This window comes from Salpingoeca rosetta (genome assembly GCF_000188695.1).
Source record: "Salpingoeca rosetta unplaced genomic scaffold supercont1.18, whole genome shotgun sequence".
Lineage (NCBI taxonomy): Eukaryota > Choanoflagellata > Craspedida > Salpingoecidae > Salpingoeca > Salpingoeca rosetta.
This window is the reverse complement of record NW_004754916.1, coordinates 1-17,509: the sequence shown is the minus strand read 5'-3', so window position 1 is coordinate 17,509 and position 17,509 is coordinate 1. Positions and strand designations below refer to the sequence as shown.

The 17,509-nt window shown below is 57.4% G+C and overlaps 4 protein-coding genes across 4 annotated transcripts; 3 read left to right on the top strand and 1 right to left on the bottom strand.

Annotated features, from left to right (window-relative positions):
• Nucleotides 1-61: 61 nt before the first annotated feature.
• Nucleotides 62-589, top strand: PTSG_06427 (uncharacterized protein; the record flags this gene model as incomplete). Its single annotated transcript, XM_004991751.1, has 3 exons — nucleotides 62-326; nucleotides 374-378; nucleotides 434-589. 3 exons carry the CDS (start codon nucleotides 62-64, stop codon nucleotides 587-589), a joined length of 426 nt encoding a protein of 141 aa, XP_004991808.1.
• Nucleotides 590-1,746: 1,157 nt separating this feature from the next.
• PTSG_06426 (uncharacterized protein) lies at nucleotides 1,747-7,528 on the bottom strand (the record flags this gene model as incomplete). Its single annotated transcript, XM_004991750.1, has 18 exons — nucleotides 7,363-7,528; nucleotides 7,122-7,233; nucleotides 6,852-7,026; nucleotides 6,550-6,682; nucleotides 6,273-6,354; nucleotides 5,990-6,097; nucleotides 5,803-5,864; nucleotides 5,485-5,598; nucleotides 5,282-5,395; nucleotides 4,953-5,051; nucleotides 3,924-4,900; nucleotides 3,728-3,817; nucleotides 3,378-3,591; nucleotides 2,765-3,352; nucleotides 2,447-2,728; nucleotides 2,328-2,381; nucleotides 2,119-2,263; nucleotides 1,747-1,952 (listed from the first exon to the last, which is right to left on the bottom strand). Exons 1-18 carry the CDS (start codon nucleotides 7,495-7,497, stop codon nucleotides 1,747-1,749), a joined length of 3,690 nt encoding a protein of 1,229 aa, XP_004991807.1. The 5' UTR covers nucleotides 7,498-7,528.
• A 789-nt stretch (nucleotides 7,529-8,317) lies between these two features.
• Nucleotides 8,318-11,518, top strand: PTSG_06425 (uncharacterized protein; the record flags this gene model as incomplete). The annotated part of the gene is made up of 10 exons (XM_004991749.1): nucleotides 8,318-8,589; nucleotides 8,835-8,921; nucleotides 9,157-9,219; nucleotides 9,378-9,534; nucleotides 9,784-9,834; nucleotides 10,039-10,104; nucleotides 10,307-10,418; nucleotides 10,570-10,619; nucleotides 10,845-10,955; nucleotides 11,282-11,518. The coding sequence occupies 10 exons, from the start codon at nucleotides 8,318-8,320 to the stop codon at nucleotides 11,516-11,518; spliced, it is 1,206 nt and encodes a 401-aa protein (XP_004991806.1).
• A 786-nt stretch (nucleotides 11,519-12,304) lies between these two features.
• Nucleotides 12,305-15,083, top strand: PTSG_06424 (uncharacterized protein; the record flags this gene model as incomplete). Its single annotated transcript, XM_004991748.1, has 9 exons — nucleotides 12,305-12,407; nucleotides 12,565-12,697; nucleotides 12,957-13,079; nucleotides 13,265-13,323; nucleotides 13,463-13,698; nucleotides 13,891-13,948; nucleotides 14,199-14,284; nucleotides 14,615-14,670; nucleotides 14,897-15,083. 9 exons carry the CDS (start codon nucleotides 12,305-12,307, stop codon nucleotides 15,081-15,083), a joined length of 1,041 nt encoding a protein of 346 aa, XP_004991805.1.
• Nucleotides 15,084-17,509: the final 2,426 nt, after the last annotated feature.

Genomic DNA, 17,509 nt, shown 5'->3' with positions numbered 1-17,509 from the left:
GCTGACGCGTGCGGCGGTGTTGGATGACTTGTTTGTGAACGAGGCTGATCTGCACGCCAACATGACCGCCACCACCATGGCGACCCACCCAACTGATGACAGCCTGCTGGCGATCGGCACTGCGCGAGGTGACGTGTTTGTGTGTGACGTCGCCGACCACAAGGTCCTCAGCAAGCTCAAAGTGAGCAGAAACGTTCCGGTCAAGTTCGGCGTCTTTGCCCGTCACAGCAGCGTCTTGTTCGTCAACTCTGTTGAGAGCGTGATCAAGTGCGACTACAGCACACCACCATACTGCATCGCAATGACAGAGCAGATGACATGGTCACGTGCGACCACCAGCACCTGCTCACTGTTTCAAGCAGCGTTTCGCGAGGCAGGGTTGCCCTGTGGGCGCTGGGACCGACCCTGAACCGCGCCATGATCCTCCACACAGCAGTTTGACCTGTGCCACCTCCGCCCAACGACAGACCCCAGATGCCACTCCTACGCCATTGTGCCCGTTGTTGTTCCACCAGCAACACCTCCCGCAGATGCGCACAAGCTTGACGACTACGATGTCACTGCATTGCCGTACCTGACATCATCTTGACATGGCAAAGAAGATGATGGAGGCTGCAGTGTTGTCTTCTTTTGTCCTGGACTGCCCAATCCATCTGGCATAATCGCGGTGGTGCTGGACGCATTCTGCTTCATCACACAGGCCATCCGCGAGACACGGTGCAAACGACAACAGCACCTGCCAGTTAACAAGGACGGCAACCGAGTGCAGTTGACACTGGAGGCTCTTGCTTGAAGGACTGGTGCGAGGCGTTCAAGTACAGCAGCAGCAATAGCGCCATGGACTGACCTGCTTCGTGTGTCTTCTGTGCCCCTGCAGTGGTTGCCTCCCTTGACACACATTGCGTGTGTGACAAGTTTGACAGGGGTGGTTTGTGGATGCCTGCGCCCTTGTTGTTGTTGGTGCAGGCCACCTTGCACTTGGTTGTTTGGCTGCACTGCAAGTAACACCATACAATATGGCTGTTGTCTTGAGCAGTGCTGTGTTCTGTGCTCTGCTTTCCTCTCTTGCTTGGATGTGCGTGTTGGTGTTGCGTGTGTGCCCGTGTGAGGGTTGCTGTCGTTTCTTCATGTCTTGGCTCTGTCCCACTGTACTGTTGGGAAACGATTGAACATGCAAGATGGAATCACCACAACACGGCAACCAGCAACCAAACACACAACACTGACAAGGGAGAGTGGCAGAGCAGAGAACAGCAAGAGGGAAGGAAGGCAGGGAGGAAGGAAAGAAATTGAGTATGCACGGCGTGCGTGTCAACAAACAGCAAACGCAGTGGCAACAACAACAACAACGACGCATCATCAAACACCGCATGGCACACTGCAACGCTGCTCTGTCGATGGTCGACCTGCAGGAAGAAAGAGATGCACGCGTGCACCAGCCACGACGCGGTGGCTCTTCAGATGGGAAGTGATTTGATTGGCCGCCGTCTCATCGTCGTCGTCATCGGTGTGCGCACACATGCAATTGCACAGCCAACCACAAAGGAAGCGTCGCTGCGCGCCATGCACACCACATACATCCATCTCCTTCTTCACTGCCGTTGCCTCGCATTGCAGCAGCAGCTGTTGCCAGCCATGGTACCAACAACAGCCAGCACACGCGTGCCCACCAGAAGCACGGTGGCCACCTCCTTGTTGTTGCTGGAACTCGCGATGAATGCAAGCACCATCACCACCACCATCGCCTCAGCTGTCGGTGCTGTTACCATGGCGTGCACTACCACAACCACCATCACTGCTGCTGGTGTCACTTCCAACAAACGCCGTGGTGTCCCAGAAGCCAACAGCATCCAATGCCTTGAGCAGTTTGCTGTCGTGGGTGGTGGTGGTGGCAGCAGGGATGATGATGATGACGAAGATGTGGGAGGTGAAGGTGGCATGTGCTGGCAGCACTCGATCACAGCGTGTGCGATGATGGTGGCTGCGGTTGTTGTCCTGGTGGGGGATGTGGCGTCCGCGTGCAATCGCAAGCGTGCGTGCGTGCGTGCGTGCGTGCGTGCCAGTGGCTGCAGCAGTTGCTGTGTGTAATGGGTGGGATCGCGTGTGCACCCGTGCAACCAAAGAGACGAGGTTCCAGGAACGCGTCGGCCTCGCACTTTGACGCGGTGAAGCCCATATCAGTGATGTCGCCAGAGACGGATCGGTTGAAGAGGCGCGCCGTAAAGTCCTCGTTGATGGAAGCGACGGTGGCAATAATGGTGCCCTGGCGCAGGTCGATGCGCAGAATGAATCTGCGACGCGTCCTGCGTCGTGTTGATGGACTGCACCAGCGCGGCCTCAAACGCCTCGCGGCGCGACTGTGTGCCGGCAAGGGCGTTGAACTTGGCGTCAAAGACGAGCGAGACGGAGTACGCGGGCACGCACGCACGGTGGGAGCGCTTCAAACTGCGTCGCTCATGGTGGCACAGAGGCGGTCTGTCGTGGCCGTGGGCGCCGACACCTCGCGCTCCGTGTCCTTGCACGAGCGCATGTGCTGGCACTCGCGGTCGTTGACCAGCGACGGCGCAACGAGCTCGTACTCTGTTGCACAGGCACTGCACTGCGTCCACGGCGAGCAGATGTCTGTGTTTCTGCGTCGTGGGCGTGAGCGGGCGCGAGATGAACGGGGTGTTGTCGGGGCACGTGTGGCCCATCTGGCACTCGCGGTCCGTGCTGATGGTGGTGGACGCTGCCGTCTCAAACGAGCCAGGCTCACAGGCGACACCCGCGTGTGCAGAAGTCTGTGTTGCTGTCGCTGCAGAACAGGCCCTCGATGCCGCGGCAGCACTGGTGGGTCGGTGAGGATGGTGAGGCGCATGGTAGGGCGCATTCCCTCATGACAGCCGAGGTCGCACTCCGTCACATCAGTGCAATCGCGCTGGGCTAGAGAGGGCGGCAAAGTCCACGCCAGCCTGGCGTTGCGGTCCAGGTCCGCGGTGCCGGCTGGGCACAGGAACTGCTCGCAGGAGTCGATGGAGCCCGCGGGCACATAGTGGCCGTAGGGGGCACGGCTGGCAGGCGGTGAGCGGGTTGCGGTCGTGGTCGGTGGTGCCGATGGGGCACGGCTTGCACTTGGTGTCGGAGGTTGAGGTGGGTGCTCGAATGCGCGCTGCTCGCCAGGGTCGCACTTGGTAATGAGGTGGCACAGGCGGTGTGCTCGCACTCCGTCGACGGGTTGCACTGGGTCAGGTCGCGGCAGATGCGGTCCGTGGTTGGCGTGGGGGCGGGGAACAGCCCAAACTGGTCCTGGTCGCACACGTCGAGTATCGTGCACTTCCGTGTCGCTGGTGGCGGTGCATGGCGCGCTGCGGTACTGCTCACTAGAGCACGCGCTACACTGCTGGCAAGAGACGTCGTTCTCCCGAGTCGCAGGCGCGCAGGATGTATGTGTTCGGCGGGCACGCTGAGCAGCCGGCGCACTGCACGTCCTCCAGCGCGGAGCAGGCGCGAATCTCGAAGCGGCCGCTGGGGCACTCGGAGCACTCCAGCGTGCACTCGCGGTTGGAGTCGAGCGTGGGCACCTGGCTCTGGAAGGTGCCAAACTCGCACTCGCTCACGGCCGTGCATGGAAATGTACACCCAGGCAGTGCAACGCGTCACGCCCACGCACGTGTCCTGGACGCACTTGCGGCAGAGGCGGTCGTGCTGGCGCGTGCGTTTACGAAGCGAATCTCGTTCTCATCCGGACCGCACTGAGTGACGGGGCGGCATGACTCGGCCCGGCCGTTCGACGGGCTTGAAGGTGGCGCCAAGCTCGCACTGGCTGCACACGTGGTCGCTCGGTTGGGGGGGGGGGGGGGCGTCGGCTGTCTCCTCCACGCGGGCGTCGCACGTGGTGACAGGGAGGCAGGGCACGCCCTGGCTGGCCAGAGACGGCCTTGTACGTGCCCTCCAACTTCTCGTCGCAGACGCGGTCACTGATGAGGAGTGTCATCGCCTGCACCTGCTCAAACCCGGGCGCGCACTCTGTGACGTCGTTGCACGGGGTGGCAGGGTCGCTGTCGTGGTGGTCGTGGGTGCTGGCGTGGCAGGTGAAGCTGGAGCAGGAGCCGTGGGAGCCCGCCTCCGTGTAGTGGCTGGCGGGGCACATCTGGCAACCGGTGGAACCGTCGCTGTCCGCGTCGATGGTGCCGGCCGGGCAGTCGCGGCACACGCGGTCCGAGGAGCAGCGGGTTGGCGCAGAAACCTCCTCCTGGCCGCGCTCGCACTCCTCAATGGGCGCGCACTTGCTGCCGCCAATGGATGGGGAGAACTCCGTCACGCCGTCGCATGGCCGACAGTCGGCCGAGTCGGCGTCGTAGACGAGGATGGAGCCAGCGCTGCACTCGCACGTGTCTGTGCAGCCTGGGCAGGAGTGGCGTGCCTCGTAGGCGTCCATCTGGCGAATGGTGTCGCGGATGCCGTCCTCGCCCTGGTCGGGGCAGCACACGTCAAGCACCACGTCGAGCTGCTCGTCCGTGGGCTCGGCGCACACCATCTCCTCAAACAGCTGCGTGATGAGCTTGTTGCAGGTGAACGTGTCACAGGAGCACAGGCGGTCTGTGGTGAGCGTGGGCGGGATGGTCTCGATGAAGGGGTCCTCGCACATGCTGGTGGAGAAGCACGAGGCGCGGTCCGACAGCGGCTGGTACTCCATGCCGAGGGTGCAGCTCACGCATGCGTCGTCGCGCACGGCGTTGCCAGAGACAGACTTCTGGCCAGGCTTGCACTCGGTCCAGGGAGAGCAGACGGCGTCGGAGGATGCGGAGCATGGGATGGAGGCCCAGGTGCCCATGCCACACGTGGTGCATGGCACGCAGCGGTGGGCCTTGGCGTAGAAGTAATCGAGAGGGCAATGGGCAATGCGCGACTGGTGAGGTTGCTGTCGTACATGAGGCAGTCGGTGGCGTCTGGTGGGGTGGCATTCGGCACACCCGTTGGCCGAGCTCATACTTGCCGTCGGGACACTCGCTGATGCAGCGGGCGTTACTGGAGGTGAGGCTTGGGTCCGCAGGCCGTGCACTCGTCGATGCCTGGAGGAGAGGGTGTGGTGTGGAGGGGAGGATGGCATGAGAGGCAATGGCAGCACGGTTGTGAGGTGTTGAGGAAACAAACACTGCTTCATCATCTTCAAGGTCACAAAACTCACAAGAGCCTTTGAGGACAAGCACACACACACACACACACACACGCACGCACAAAGCCAGCACAAGTAAACATACCATTGGCCTGTGATGAAGCTATCTTTGAGGACCCGCCGCACGGCGTTGTGCATCGTGTCCATTGTCGTGCGGGTTTGCTTCACAGCCTGCGCCAAGTAGCCGTTTGTGGTGAAGTATGTCTCCCCGAGCTCCATATCCACGCCACCGTTCGGCGTCTTCGCGGCAGCGTTGACGGGAGTCACGGGCGTACTTGTTGGTGTCGACCATGTTTGCAAATCGCACTGCAGTCAGTTCCAATCGTTACCATGTCACGCTTCCACTGCCCGCGCACGACGTCGTTGAGCAGCATGTTGTTTGCACACGGAGAGGGCACGCCGTTGATGCTGGCGTACGAGCACATGGCAGCAAGTGCCTGCGCCTGTACTGCACATGAAACACAAGGCAGAGGAGAGCGGGATGAAGATGAGGAGGTGGGAGGTGAGGAAGATGGCGCAGGCATGGTGGCGTGGGCGAACTGACAAGAAACGTTGATGCGATGCACACGAGCTGAAAACACACACACACACACACACACACACACACACACACACACACACACACACACACACACACACACACACACCTCGGTGTCCCAGAGGTCAGAGGTGGAGATGTTCCCGTTGAATGCCACGCGGTTGTCTCGACCTAGTGCGCGTTAACGTGCTTGAGACCTAAAACGCGATGGAGTGGTGACAGCAGTGTAAATGACACGACTGCCACGAAGTGCAAATGAAGCAGCGTCGCTGACACGGTTGTGGGCGTTTGCATACACGCATGTGTGAGTGTGGATGCGTGTCCGTACCTGCTGCCATTCCTGTCTGGGCCGTTCTGGCAGCCGGCCAAGTAAGCAGCAGCGCAATCGCCGCTCAAGAAGTGGCCTCAGAGGTTGAGAGGGGTGCAGTGAAGATGAGTGGGTGGGCCTGCAAAGTGTGTGAGTGAGTGAGTGGGGGTGAGTGTGAAGGGGGTTGGTGGCATGGGTGCAACTGTTGTAGAGTGATCGCATGGGTGTGGGTGGTGTGCACCAGCATCAGCAACACGTGATGAAGGGCGCACCTGTGAGTCCGATCTTCTGCAAGACACCGCCGCCCCTGTGCCAGTTGAGATTGTTGAAGGCGCGCATCTCCGTGGATATGACCTGGAAGCGAAGGACGGGTGCGTGGGGGACAAGGAGGGAATGAACGACAGGAGCTCTGATCAAGGAGAAGAAGACGACATAGCAGACGTAGGCACACACACACACACACACACACGCACACACACGCACACGCACACACACACACACACACACACACACACACACACACACACACACACACACACACACACACACACTCGGTTGACGGCTGCGCCAAGACCTGTGGGCCTCAATGAACGTCGTGGCACACTTGTCCTGGCTGATGATGCACGCAGAGGCAACGGCCGTGTTCGTCTCCACCAGTTGCACATACGGCGGAATGTCGAGCCTGCGACCCATACACGCGCGCACACATGTGCGAGCATGAAGAGGGAGGTGGTGTTGCGGTGTGAGCAGTGGTGGTGGCGGTTGATGCCGCTGTGGCACGAAGAAGTGGGGGGGGGAACACAAGCAGGCAGTCACGAGTCACTGCGTGGGCGCTGAATGTCCTTTCCCACCTCTTGACGCCATAGTCAAGGAAGGCGCATGGACTGGTGACGGGATCGGGGCCAACGAGGCCGGCCTTCTCCTGAAGACTGAGGCGTCCAATGAGGTCGTTGAGGCGGGCACCAATGGACAGACTCGCGTTGCAGAACGGCAACTCCTTCGTCGCCGCAGACAGGCACGCATGGCCTGACGAGGCAAGGTGCAACAGCAGTCACGTATGAGCTGAGTGGGTGGTGTTGTGTGTTGTGTGTTGTGTGTGTGTTTGTGTTTGTTGGAATCACCTGTGGGAAGGGGTTTGCCGGAACAGTTTGCTTGGATGATGTTCATGCGATTGGCTGCTCCGCACATCTCGGTCGAAGCCCCCGTGCATGGTTCGTTGCAGTCGGAGGAAGGCTGCACAAAAGTGTATGTTGGGTGGGGGAGGGGGGAGTGTGAATGCTGGTCGCATACATTAATGCATGCACACACACTCATACACACACAGATGCAGACACACAGATACAGACACACACACACACACACCGCCGAGACTGCGCGGTGGAATTCAGCTTGGGTGCCGCAGAAGCATTGGTAGCCGTACTCAACGGCGCTGAGCGAAAAGTTGAAGGTGTAGCAGAGCGTGGCACACGCCTCACGCGTCATGGACGTCTGCGCCATGTTGCCAGCAAACGCAAACGTTCGATTGTCAGCACTGTCCCTGAAGCATCCTGTGACGATGTGGGGGGGGGGAAGAGGTGTTGGTCAGTGAGAGCAGCGATGGGACGAGGGAATAAGCACGCAACTCGTTTCACACACACAGACACACACACACACACAGACACACACACACACACACACACACACACACACACACACACACACACACACACACACACACACACACACACACACACACACACACACCTTCATCTTGGTGCACTGGACGTGAGCTTGAGACGACGCTCGCCACAGTGGCTGAACAGCAGCACACAGCACAGCCACCACAAACAGCAGCGCTGTCCCTGCTGCCATTGCACGCATTCTTGTCTTCTTGTCTTCTTCCCCACAAAACACAAACACAAACATAATTGTGCCGAGTCAGCACTTTCTGCTTTGTTGCTGAAAGGGGTTCACTGTTGTGTGATGGAAGGCAGACGCACAGACACGCACAGACACGCACAAGCATGCACATGCACGCACACGCAGAGGCGAACGGCTTGACAAGGAGCAGTGCTCTGCGAGGAGCGAAAGGGAAGGGGGTACCAACTGCTGTGCTGCAAAAGCACTGTCAGTCAACCCGCCGTCTGGCAACAGCATCCAAGATGCACTCGGCAGGGCACTGGCAACTGCGATTGGTGATTGTGGCGTCGTTACCAGCACTGGCCTCATCCACGGCATCCCTCTGATGCAACTCCCACCACCTCTGTGCTCATCATCAGCCCATCAGCAGCAGCAGTGACAGCAGTGACAGCAACAACAGCAGTGACAGCGGCAGTGGATGACACGACCACCATCAACAGTTTGCAAGCTGCTTGAGCCAAGTGGGCACTGCAGGCGGCGTGCTGGCTGGCTCACAGCACCCTCCTCTACGTGTGTGACCACTGATCGCAGCACGAACACAGCAGACACCACCACGCTTGGTGAGCTGCTACACGGCAGATGCAAGTGGATCAGCGGCGTGGCTGCGGACAATAGCTACGGCATTCCATGCAACTCGCCATCCATCCTCATCGTCGATCCAGCCGCAAGTGCGGCGGACACAACCATGCTGTCCGTTCCAGAAGTGGTATGGTGGTGTGTGTTGGCTGGCAACGGCTTGCTGTGTCGCATGCCCTGGCACGTCCATCACATTCCTCCTCGTCAATCCACGATGCTGACACAGGTAGGTGTGTGTGTATGTGTGTGTGTGTGTGTGCTGCAAGAGAAGTGCTTTCAGGTGGCACGCACCATGTGCGACTGCTGATGCTTACACGCTTCATCAATCCGGTCTGTTCCATCTCATCACACCACTTCAGTGAATTCCACCACTGTGACGGCCTCGATGTGTCCATCCCACTCTTCTCCATGGTGACATTCATTCATTCACACCGGAGCAGCGACGCGTTCCGCCCGCACGAATAGGAAATAACTCGTCACCTTCAGGTGTGTGCATGCATGTGTGCGTGTTGTGACGTGGTGTGATGTGGGGTTTGATGTTCACTGCTGCTGCTGCTGGGTTTTGAGGGATTGGCGTCGCTCACTGCACCATCACTTCGCCCTTCTTGTGCCGCTGCAACCTCACTCCAAACATGTTGTGGTGCCGCTGCTTGACGTCTGTCTTCTTTCCCTGATGTGCAGGGCACCAAGTGTGCTCGCTCTTGATGCCATGCGCAACCACCTCCCCAAGCTGCACAATGGCAGGTATGGTGTGCTACGCGTGTGATTTGTTGTGTGTTATCGTGTTCCGTGTGTGTCTCGTGCGTTGCCTCGGAGTCAACTGGTTTTGGTGCTGTGTGCGTGTCTTTCTGGCCCCACCTCACACACACGCACACACATCGGCTGCGTTTGCATGTTTGCAGGGACATTGTGTTGGTGTGCGCATGCCGGTGGTTTGCCGAAGAGCGCATGGGCCGTGAGGGGAAGGTTGGATATGACCCCTCATGTAAGCAGGCAGAGGAAGAGTTCAACAAGTACACGTACACGGCGCTGGCGCTGGAGACCAAGTTTGGGCTCATCGTCGAAGGATTTGGCTACCACTCCTTCAGGTGTATGTGTGTGTGTGTGCGTGTGTGTGTGCGTGTGTGTGTGCGTGCGTGTGTGTGTGTGTGTGTGTGTGTGTGTGTCTGTATGTCTGTGTGTGTGTGTGTGTGTGTGTGTGTGTGTGTGTGTGTGTGTGTGTGTGTGTGTGTGTGTTGCAGACGATTTCGGGCCTGTTTGTGGTCTCACCCACCTTCCATCTCCTGTCACCCCTTTCATACCTCATAGATCATGGCTGCGGGTGCCATCCCCGTCATTGTTGTCGATCACTACGTGCTGGTGCGTATGGATGGATGCCGCATTGTGTGTGTGTGTGTGTGTGTGTGTGTGTGTGTGTGTGTATGTGTGTGTGTGTGTGTGTGTGTGTGTGTGTGTGTGTGTGTGTGTGCTTCTTGTGTGTCACATCACTGTGTGGATTCCCCCTCCCGTCGCTTATCATGCTGTGACGTGATGTTGTGGTGTTTGCGTTTTGCACGCTTGCAGCCCTACCAGGACCTGCTGGACTGGGAGACGTTCAGCATCCGCATTCCCGAGCACAGGCTCCTCGAGGTGTGGTGATAGATCGGTGACATGGGGAATGAGAAGTGATGCGTGAGGGGGGATGTGGTTTTAATGGGGATTGTGGGTTGGTGAAGGCTTGCACATCACGTCGCTCACACACACACACACACACACACACACACACACACACACACACACACACACACACACACACACACACACACACACACACACACACAACTGTGTTCAGCTTCCAAGGATCCTGCGGTCGATCCCTGATGAGGTGGTGGAGATGATGCAGAGACGCGTTGTGTTTGTGTTTGAGGAGTTCTTCAAGTCCCTCTCCACCCAAGTGCACACAGGTGAGGGAGTACGTTGTTGGGACAGGGGCTGTCGAGTGAGTGCGGGGAGTATGGTGTGGTGTGTGCGTTGCTCGCTTGTTCTCATGTCCATTCAACTACTCTCACCATCTGCCCACTCGTGTGTTATGGCTGTGCTATTTGCTGCTGTCAGCACTGGAGTCTGCCAGGATTAACTTGTTCAGCGGCGACAACGCGTGGCAGGTGAGGGTGTGTGTGTGTGTGTGTGTGTGTGTGTGTGTGTGTGTGTGTGTGTGTGTGTGTGTCGACGTGCACGTTCTCTTCTTCACCCACCCACACGCCATCATCACCACCTCCTCATTTGCTTGTGTATTTACTCACTTCCTTCCATTCCCATCCTCAACACCACCACCAACACCACCACCTTCCTCTCTTGCTTCCCCTTTCTTCTTTCTGCTGTCGCCACAGAGGGCCTTGAACCAGCAGCTGTCACCCCCACCCCCTCCCTCCACCAACCACCACTGCTCTGGTGGGATGAACAGACGGGCGCTGCCATGCAATGACCATCCAGCCACCCTTGTGCGATTACGGAAGCAGCAGCGCCAACACACACCACAAAGCAAGCAAGCGATGAGCAACGTGAGTGCATCACTGCACATGCATGCGTGTGTATGCTGCGCACAACACCAGTGTGCGTGTTTTGTGGTCGCTGTCTTTGTTGCTCCTGTCTCCCCTTGTTGTCCCACATCAATGTGCATGCATGTGTGTCGTGCGGCTGCCTGTTTTGCCTTGCGTGATGCGCTGTCTCATTCTTCGTTCTCACACACAACTGTCTGCACGCCTGCACATTCTCCACCTTGCAGCCGCTGTTCGTCTTCCCCTCTCTTCCTCGCCCTCCCTGGCAGCCATCACAACAACAACAACAGCAGCAGCAGCCAACACACCCTCCACCGCCGATGCAGCAGCAGCAGAGGATGCACCACCACCATCACTTGCAGCTGAACACATTCCCCAGCCAACCAAACCAACCAACCAACCAACCCATCGCCCGCCGCTGCTGGCAGAAGCTGGCTGTTTACAGCTGGGAACAGGTGGCGACAGCACAAGTTGCATTTTCGGCGGGAAGCAGCAGCAGCAGGTGAGGGCGAGAAGAAGAGGGGAAACGGAGAGGAGATGTGTGTTGGATGGATGGATGGGATGAGGTGGGGTGGGGTGGGGGATGCTGGGTGAGTGTGGTGTGGTGCGGTGTGGTGTGGCTGGTTGGTGACAAGGGACGATGGTGTGTGGTGGTGTGAGGAAGAGCGATGGATGGATGGGGCGGGTGCAGCATGTCTTGCTCCTTCCCTTCTGTTTTCTGTTTTATCTCTCTTCCCTTTCTTCTCCTTCACACACATATGCATGCACAACACCAGTAGTGGCAGCAGCAGTGTGACTGCGCACATGTCCATGCTCCCTGCCTTCCCTCCCACTCACTCACCATGCTGGTGCTCGCACACACAACCCCACTTACAGGCGATGCGCACGCACAAGCATCAGGATGAGGGAAATGTCGAGGATACTTGTCATGCGTGCCAGCTGCACTCGCCTCACACATGGTATGTGGGTGGTGATGAGTGGTTGGTTGGTTGTGTGATGGGCTGGTGGTTGTGATGGGTGGGGTGAAGCGAACAAGAGGAAGAGGAGTTGATAGGGATGATGGTCACACACACTAACACACACACACACACACACACACACACACACACACACACACACACATACACACACACGTACACGTGGTGCGTGTGACGTCAATCACTTGTTCTGCTGTGCTGACGTGATGGCTTGCTCTGTGCCTGTTGCGTTGTGTTGCCACTCACGTTCCCTGCAACCACGCAATCACACACACACACATATGCACAGGTGGTGAGGTATCAGCACACATCAGGATGTTGATGAAAGCGGGCTCGCATGCCGGCTGCAGCAGCAGCAACTCCCCCGATTCGGCTGCTGCAGCTGTGCTCATGCAGTGTTCCCATATGCGTGAGCAAGGTGAGCCCATCATGGCTGCGTTGGTTGGCACATGGTGCATGTGTTGGTGTTGCTGCTGTGGGTGTGTGGGTGCTCGGTGTTGCTGCTGCTGTATCTCGTGCACCAGTGTAGTTGTGCAGCTCACATGTCATGTGTGCGTGTGTGTGTGTGTATGCAGGGGGGCGACTGCGTGAGGATCGTTGGAGGATGATGGGTGCTGCACACATGATGGATTGGGAGGAGCAGCTGTGGACACACACGTCCATGGTCATGGTGGGCACATCCAATCACAGCGACGCAGCTATGCGCAGGTGTGTGTGTGTGTGTGTGTGTGTCATGGAGTGAGGAGGAGGAAAGCAGAGGAGGGAGCAGGAAGGTGAACACGCCTGCTGTGCTCACATGCCATGCCTGTACCTTGTGTGTGACGATGTCGTTGTGTCTTGTCGCTGTGTGTTGGTTGCATGAGCACCAGGATCACATCAGAGGAGGGGAAAGCAGCCGCCATGAACCACGCATCATCATCATCAACCCTTCCTCATTTCTCTCTCCTTTTTCTTTCTTCCGCCTCAGCTCCGCTGCCACCGTCATCACCCTATCACCATCGACGGCACAGCCGCCATCACACTCCGGCCGACACCAGCTCCAATCTGGCGTGATGCAGACATTGCACATGTCACTCGCTCTCACGAAGAGGTGAGCATGTGTGTGTGTGTGTGTGCATGGTGGGGTGAGTGGGGACAACATGTGTGCGTGTGGTTGTGTGTCAGTGCGGGTGGTTGGATTGGGCTGGCGGGTGGTTGATGATGCTTCGCTGTCAACCTCACCCCCCCCCCCCTGCATTCTCTCCCTTCTTGTGTCTGTACACATAGATTTGACAGCGTTGAGGAGGCGCATGAAGCGGTGGAACCAACGACGATGACGATGACGAGTGCTGGAGGTGAGAAGGGCGACTGAGATGTGTGTGTGTATGGTTGACATGCTGTGTTTCCTTCTTCGCCTCCCTCTTTCCTTGTCTGTTCTGTCCACTCATGTGTCTATTCTTCCTCTCCCCTGTTTTTCGATTGATTTGGACACAGGACCACGAATCCGTCTTCATCCAACCGACCAAGCAAGCAGCCGAGCGAGCGAGCAAAGGACACGGCGTGGCAAGGGGCCGTTTGTTTTCACCGTTTCCACCATCAACACCAGCAGCAGCAACAGCCGATGTCTGGCTGCATTGTGGATGAACTGGCCCTCTGTCTCTCGTCCATCTCCACCTTCTCCTCGTCGTCGTCGTCATTGGTCACCAACAGCAGCGGCTGCGGCCATGGATGTGGAGGTGAGATGAATGGTGGTGGTGGTGGTGTGTGGTGTGCTGGGTGTGAACATCAGCATGTCGTATGTGTGTGATTGTGAAGTGCTGGTTGGATGTCGTTGGGTCTGTTGGTGGTGGCAATGGGTTTTGTTGTCGTTGATATCCTGATTCTGTGCCAACTCGCCTCTTTCTTCACACGCACACGTACAGGGTGTGATGTGCGTCGATATGTTGTTGCCTTGCGTGACGACGCTGCTGCTGGTGGTGAGTGATTTGTGGTGGATGTACGTAGCGCACGCACACGCATGTGCAGGTGTGATGCTTGTGGCGGTGGCGGTGATGTGATGTCTGTGGGGATGTGACATGTGCGTGCACAGGTGATGATGTGGATGATGTGACTGTGGCACAAGGAGGTGGATGTGGTTTGTTTCTGCCATGCTGGCTCACTGCGTGGTGTCATTCTTGCTGATTTGTTCCTTTGTGCTTGCGCATGTGTACATGTGTGTGATTTTGCACAGGACGGTGGCCGTTCTCTTCCCAAGCCCTCATGACACGAGCAGGGCGATACACGCACACACAAATGTGCGAGAAAAGAAGACACCAGGTGAGACGCTGCCGCTGTGTGTGTGTGTGTGTGTGTGTGTGTGTGTGTGTGTGTGTGTGTGTGTGTGTGTGTGTGTGTGTGTGTGTGTGGAGTGGTACACATACGCACGCATATACACGCATGTACACATGTATGCCAACACATCAAAGCAGACATTGGCTGTGGGGTGGTGGCACTGACGTGTGTCTCACATGAATCAATCACACAACTCAAATGTGTGTGTGTGTGTGTGTGCGTGGCTGCAGGCGGACGTGTGTGGGTTTCCCCAACCGAATCCCCTTCCTCCTTTCCCAACCAATCGCCTTTGCTCTGTGTCATCATCATCATCAGCCTTTCCCATGCGATATGGAGCTGTTGAGGCATGATCGAGACAGCTGCCAACACAGGTATGGCAGCAGTGGTGGATTGCAGCAGTGGTGGATGTGGTGTTGCGTGCGCGCTTGGCTGCTTGATTGTTTCGTTGGTCTTTTGTGTATCTGGTGCACCCGCCCACAACATGCTGCATATTCCCATGCGTGATCCCTTGTGCCCCTCCTTTCCTGTCCTCACCACCACCGGTCATTGTTGTTCTTCTCTGGTTGGTTTCTTCTTGCCCCACAGGCAGGCAGGCAGGCGAGCTCGCTGTTGTTGCTGGTGGTGCTGCTGTGATGATGGCCGTGCGTGCGCGTGTGCGCTGTGCACCGTGTTTGGGGCTACACGGATGAAGACAAGGAATGACACGACCCGTGCCCACCACTCTTCCCCCTTCATCTCCTCTTTCTGCTCCATCAGCGATGATGATGGTGGCCGTGGCACGTGATTGCGCTTTCCTCGTTTTGGCTCTTCGCTGTGGCACGTTGGCGGGCTGGCTGGCTGCATTAAGCACAGGTGAGGATGATCGTTGGCGGTGGGTTGGTTGGTTGGTTGGTGGGCTGAGTTGTGGCGAGTGGGGGAAGCAGGGGGAGGAGGGAAGTGACACGGTGATGGTGGTGGTGATGGTGAGGCGATGTGGGAGTGCAGAGCGAAAGGAGGGAGAGGGAGGGGAAGTGGTGGAGGGCGATGATGTTGGTTGAGAGATGGGGGTGCGTGTACACATACATGTACGTGAATCGTGTGATGGTGTCATCACATGACAATGACACACATATCAGTGACTCATTCCTTTTGCTTGCACCTGTGTGATTGTGATTGTGTGATTGTGATTGTGTGATTGTGATGATGACTGCAGCAGGCAACACACGACGGTGATGCTGGATTGGGGTCGACTGGCCATCGTGTCGTGTCGCCCATTTCTCTCCCTCCGTTGCTCATCTCAACTGGGAACACACACGGCGATGTGTGTGCATGTGTGCGTGCACATGTGTGTGCATCGCCATCAACCACGCCGACAGCGACACGATGCACGAGGTGAGGGCACGCAATGGTGTGCGTGTTTTTGGTGGAAGGGGGTTGAGGGGAAGTGGGAGGGAGGCGTTCATCATGACCATCATCACCACCACGGCTGTGCACCTGGCCATGTGACCGTGCATTTTGGGAATGGAGATGGGGAGAGATGTTGTCGTTGTTGTGGTTGTGGTGGTTGTGGTTGCATTGCTGTGTATGCGTGTGCATGGTCTACTGTCTCACTCTGCAATGCTATGTGTGACTGTGTGTGTGTGTGTGTGACTGCAGATGTGCGTGCGCGTGTGCGCATATGTCAGGCAGATGCGTTGATCGACGACGAGGTGTGTGTGTGTGTGATTGTGATTGTGGTTGACCTTTGTGTGCTTGTGCCATTACACAACGCACAAAAGCCACATCATCATCGTCCTACGCCCCATGTGACGTCGTTGTTGTTCACTCACGCATGGCATGCTCACATCCACCCCCTCCCCTTCCTTCTTCCTCTCCTGCTGCTGCCACCCCTTCCACTGCTTTCCTCCACTTCCTTTTCACACACGCAGAGAGAGGACCCCATCCACATCTACATCCACCCCCACACCCACGCATGACACGCCATGGCAAGCTGTTGCTACCTCAACCAACCCACCTCAACCCAGACCAAGGAAAGGAGGGGAGGGAAGCAAGGGACAGAAGACGTGGGGCTCCCAAATAGATGTGTGTGCGTGTGTGTGTGTGTGTGTGCGTGTGTGTTGATGGACGATGTTCCCCTTTCCTTCCCTCTCCATCGCCTCGCCTCTTTCTTCCATGGCGATCTGGCTGGGTGACTGTTGCCCCCCTCCCCTTGTTTGTTTTCTCTTCCCAGCCCTTTGTGGCTGTTGGTTGTCTGTTGTGACTGTGAGGGGGAAGCGAAGAAGAGAGAAGAGGAGGAGAGGGGATGCATGCTGTCCACAGCTGTGTGTGTGCGTGTGTGTGTGTGTGTGTGTGTTTGTTTCTTCTTCTTTTCCATCCCCCTTTCTTGTCCCCTTCTTGTCCCTTCCTCCTCAGCCTGCAAGGCCTGTGAGCCTGCGTTGCATTCACACACACAGTGCTGTTCCCCCTTCCTCTTCTCCTTCTCCTTCTTCTTCTTGTCTCATTGAAACCAAGCAACCAACCAACCAAGCCAGCAAGTCCGCCCTTCAAACAAGCAAACGCAGAAAGCAAACAGCAGTTGCCGCACAAACGCAGCAGCGGGCGATTATTTGTGGCATCTTCCACAAATCGCCCAAACACGAACCAACAAGACCAAACACACACAAACAAGCAACAAGCACGTGTGTGTATGTTTGAGCGGGAGGTGGTGGGTTGCGTTGTTCGTGTGCGTGGCTGGCGCATGGTTGGTGGAGAGGAGGGAGAGGGTGCGCGTTGTGACGGGCACTCACTGGCGGTTCTGTTGTGGGTGGTCTCGTTTGGTTCCGTGGACTGTGTGGGGTGTGGTGGGTGATGATGTGATGGTGCACAGGTGCAAGAAGAGAACACGCACAGCAGCGCCCACACCATGGATGTGTGCAGGGCCAAAGGCATGCAAGGCGTTGCCCACGGTCGGTGAGGCTGACATATGTGCTGCACAGGCCCATGGTACGGTGGCACCGTGAGTTTGGGTGAGTTCTGTCAATTGATTTGACTGCTGTGTCGGTGCGTGTTGTGTGTGTGTGTGAAGGAGGGAGAGAGTGGGACGTGGCTGTGGTGGGTGTTGTGATCTCACACGCACTCCCTGCTGCTGTGGATGTATTTGGCTCACGCACGCACAGAGAAGGATGATGGGCTGCATCGACCCACACGCACTGCGTGTGTGAACACACATACACACACACACGCTGACAGGCA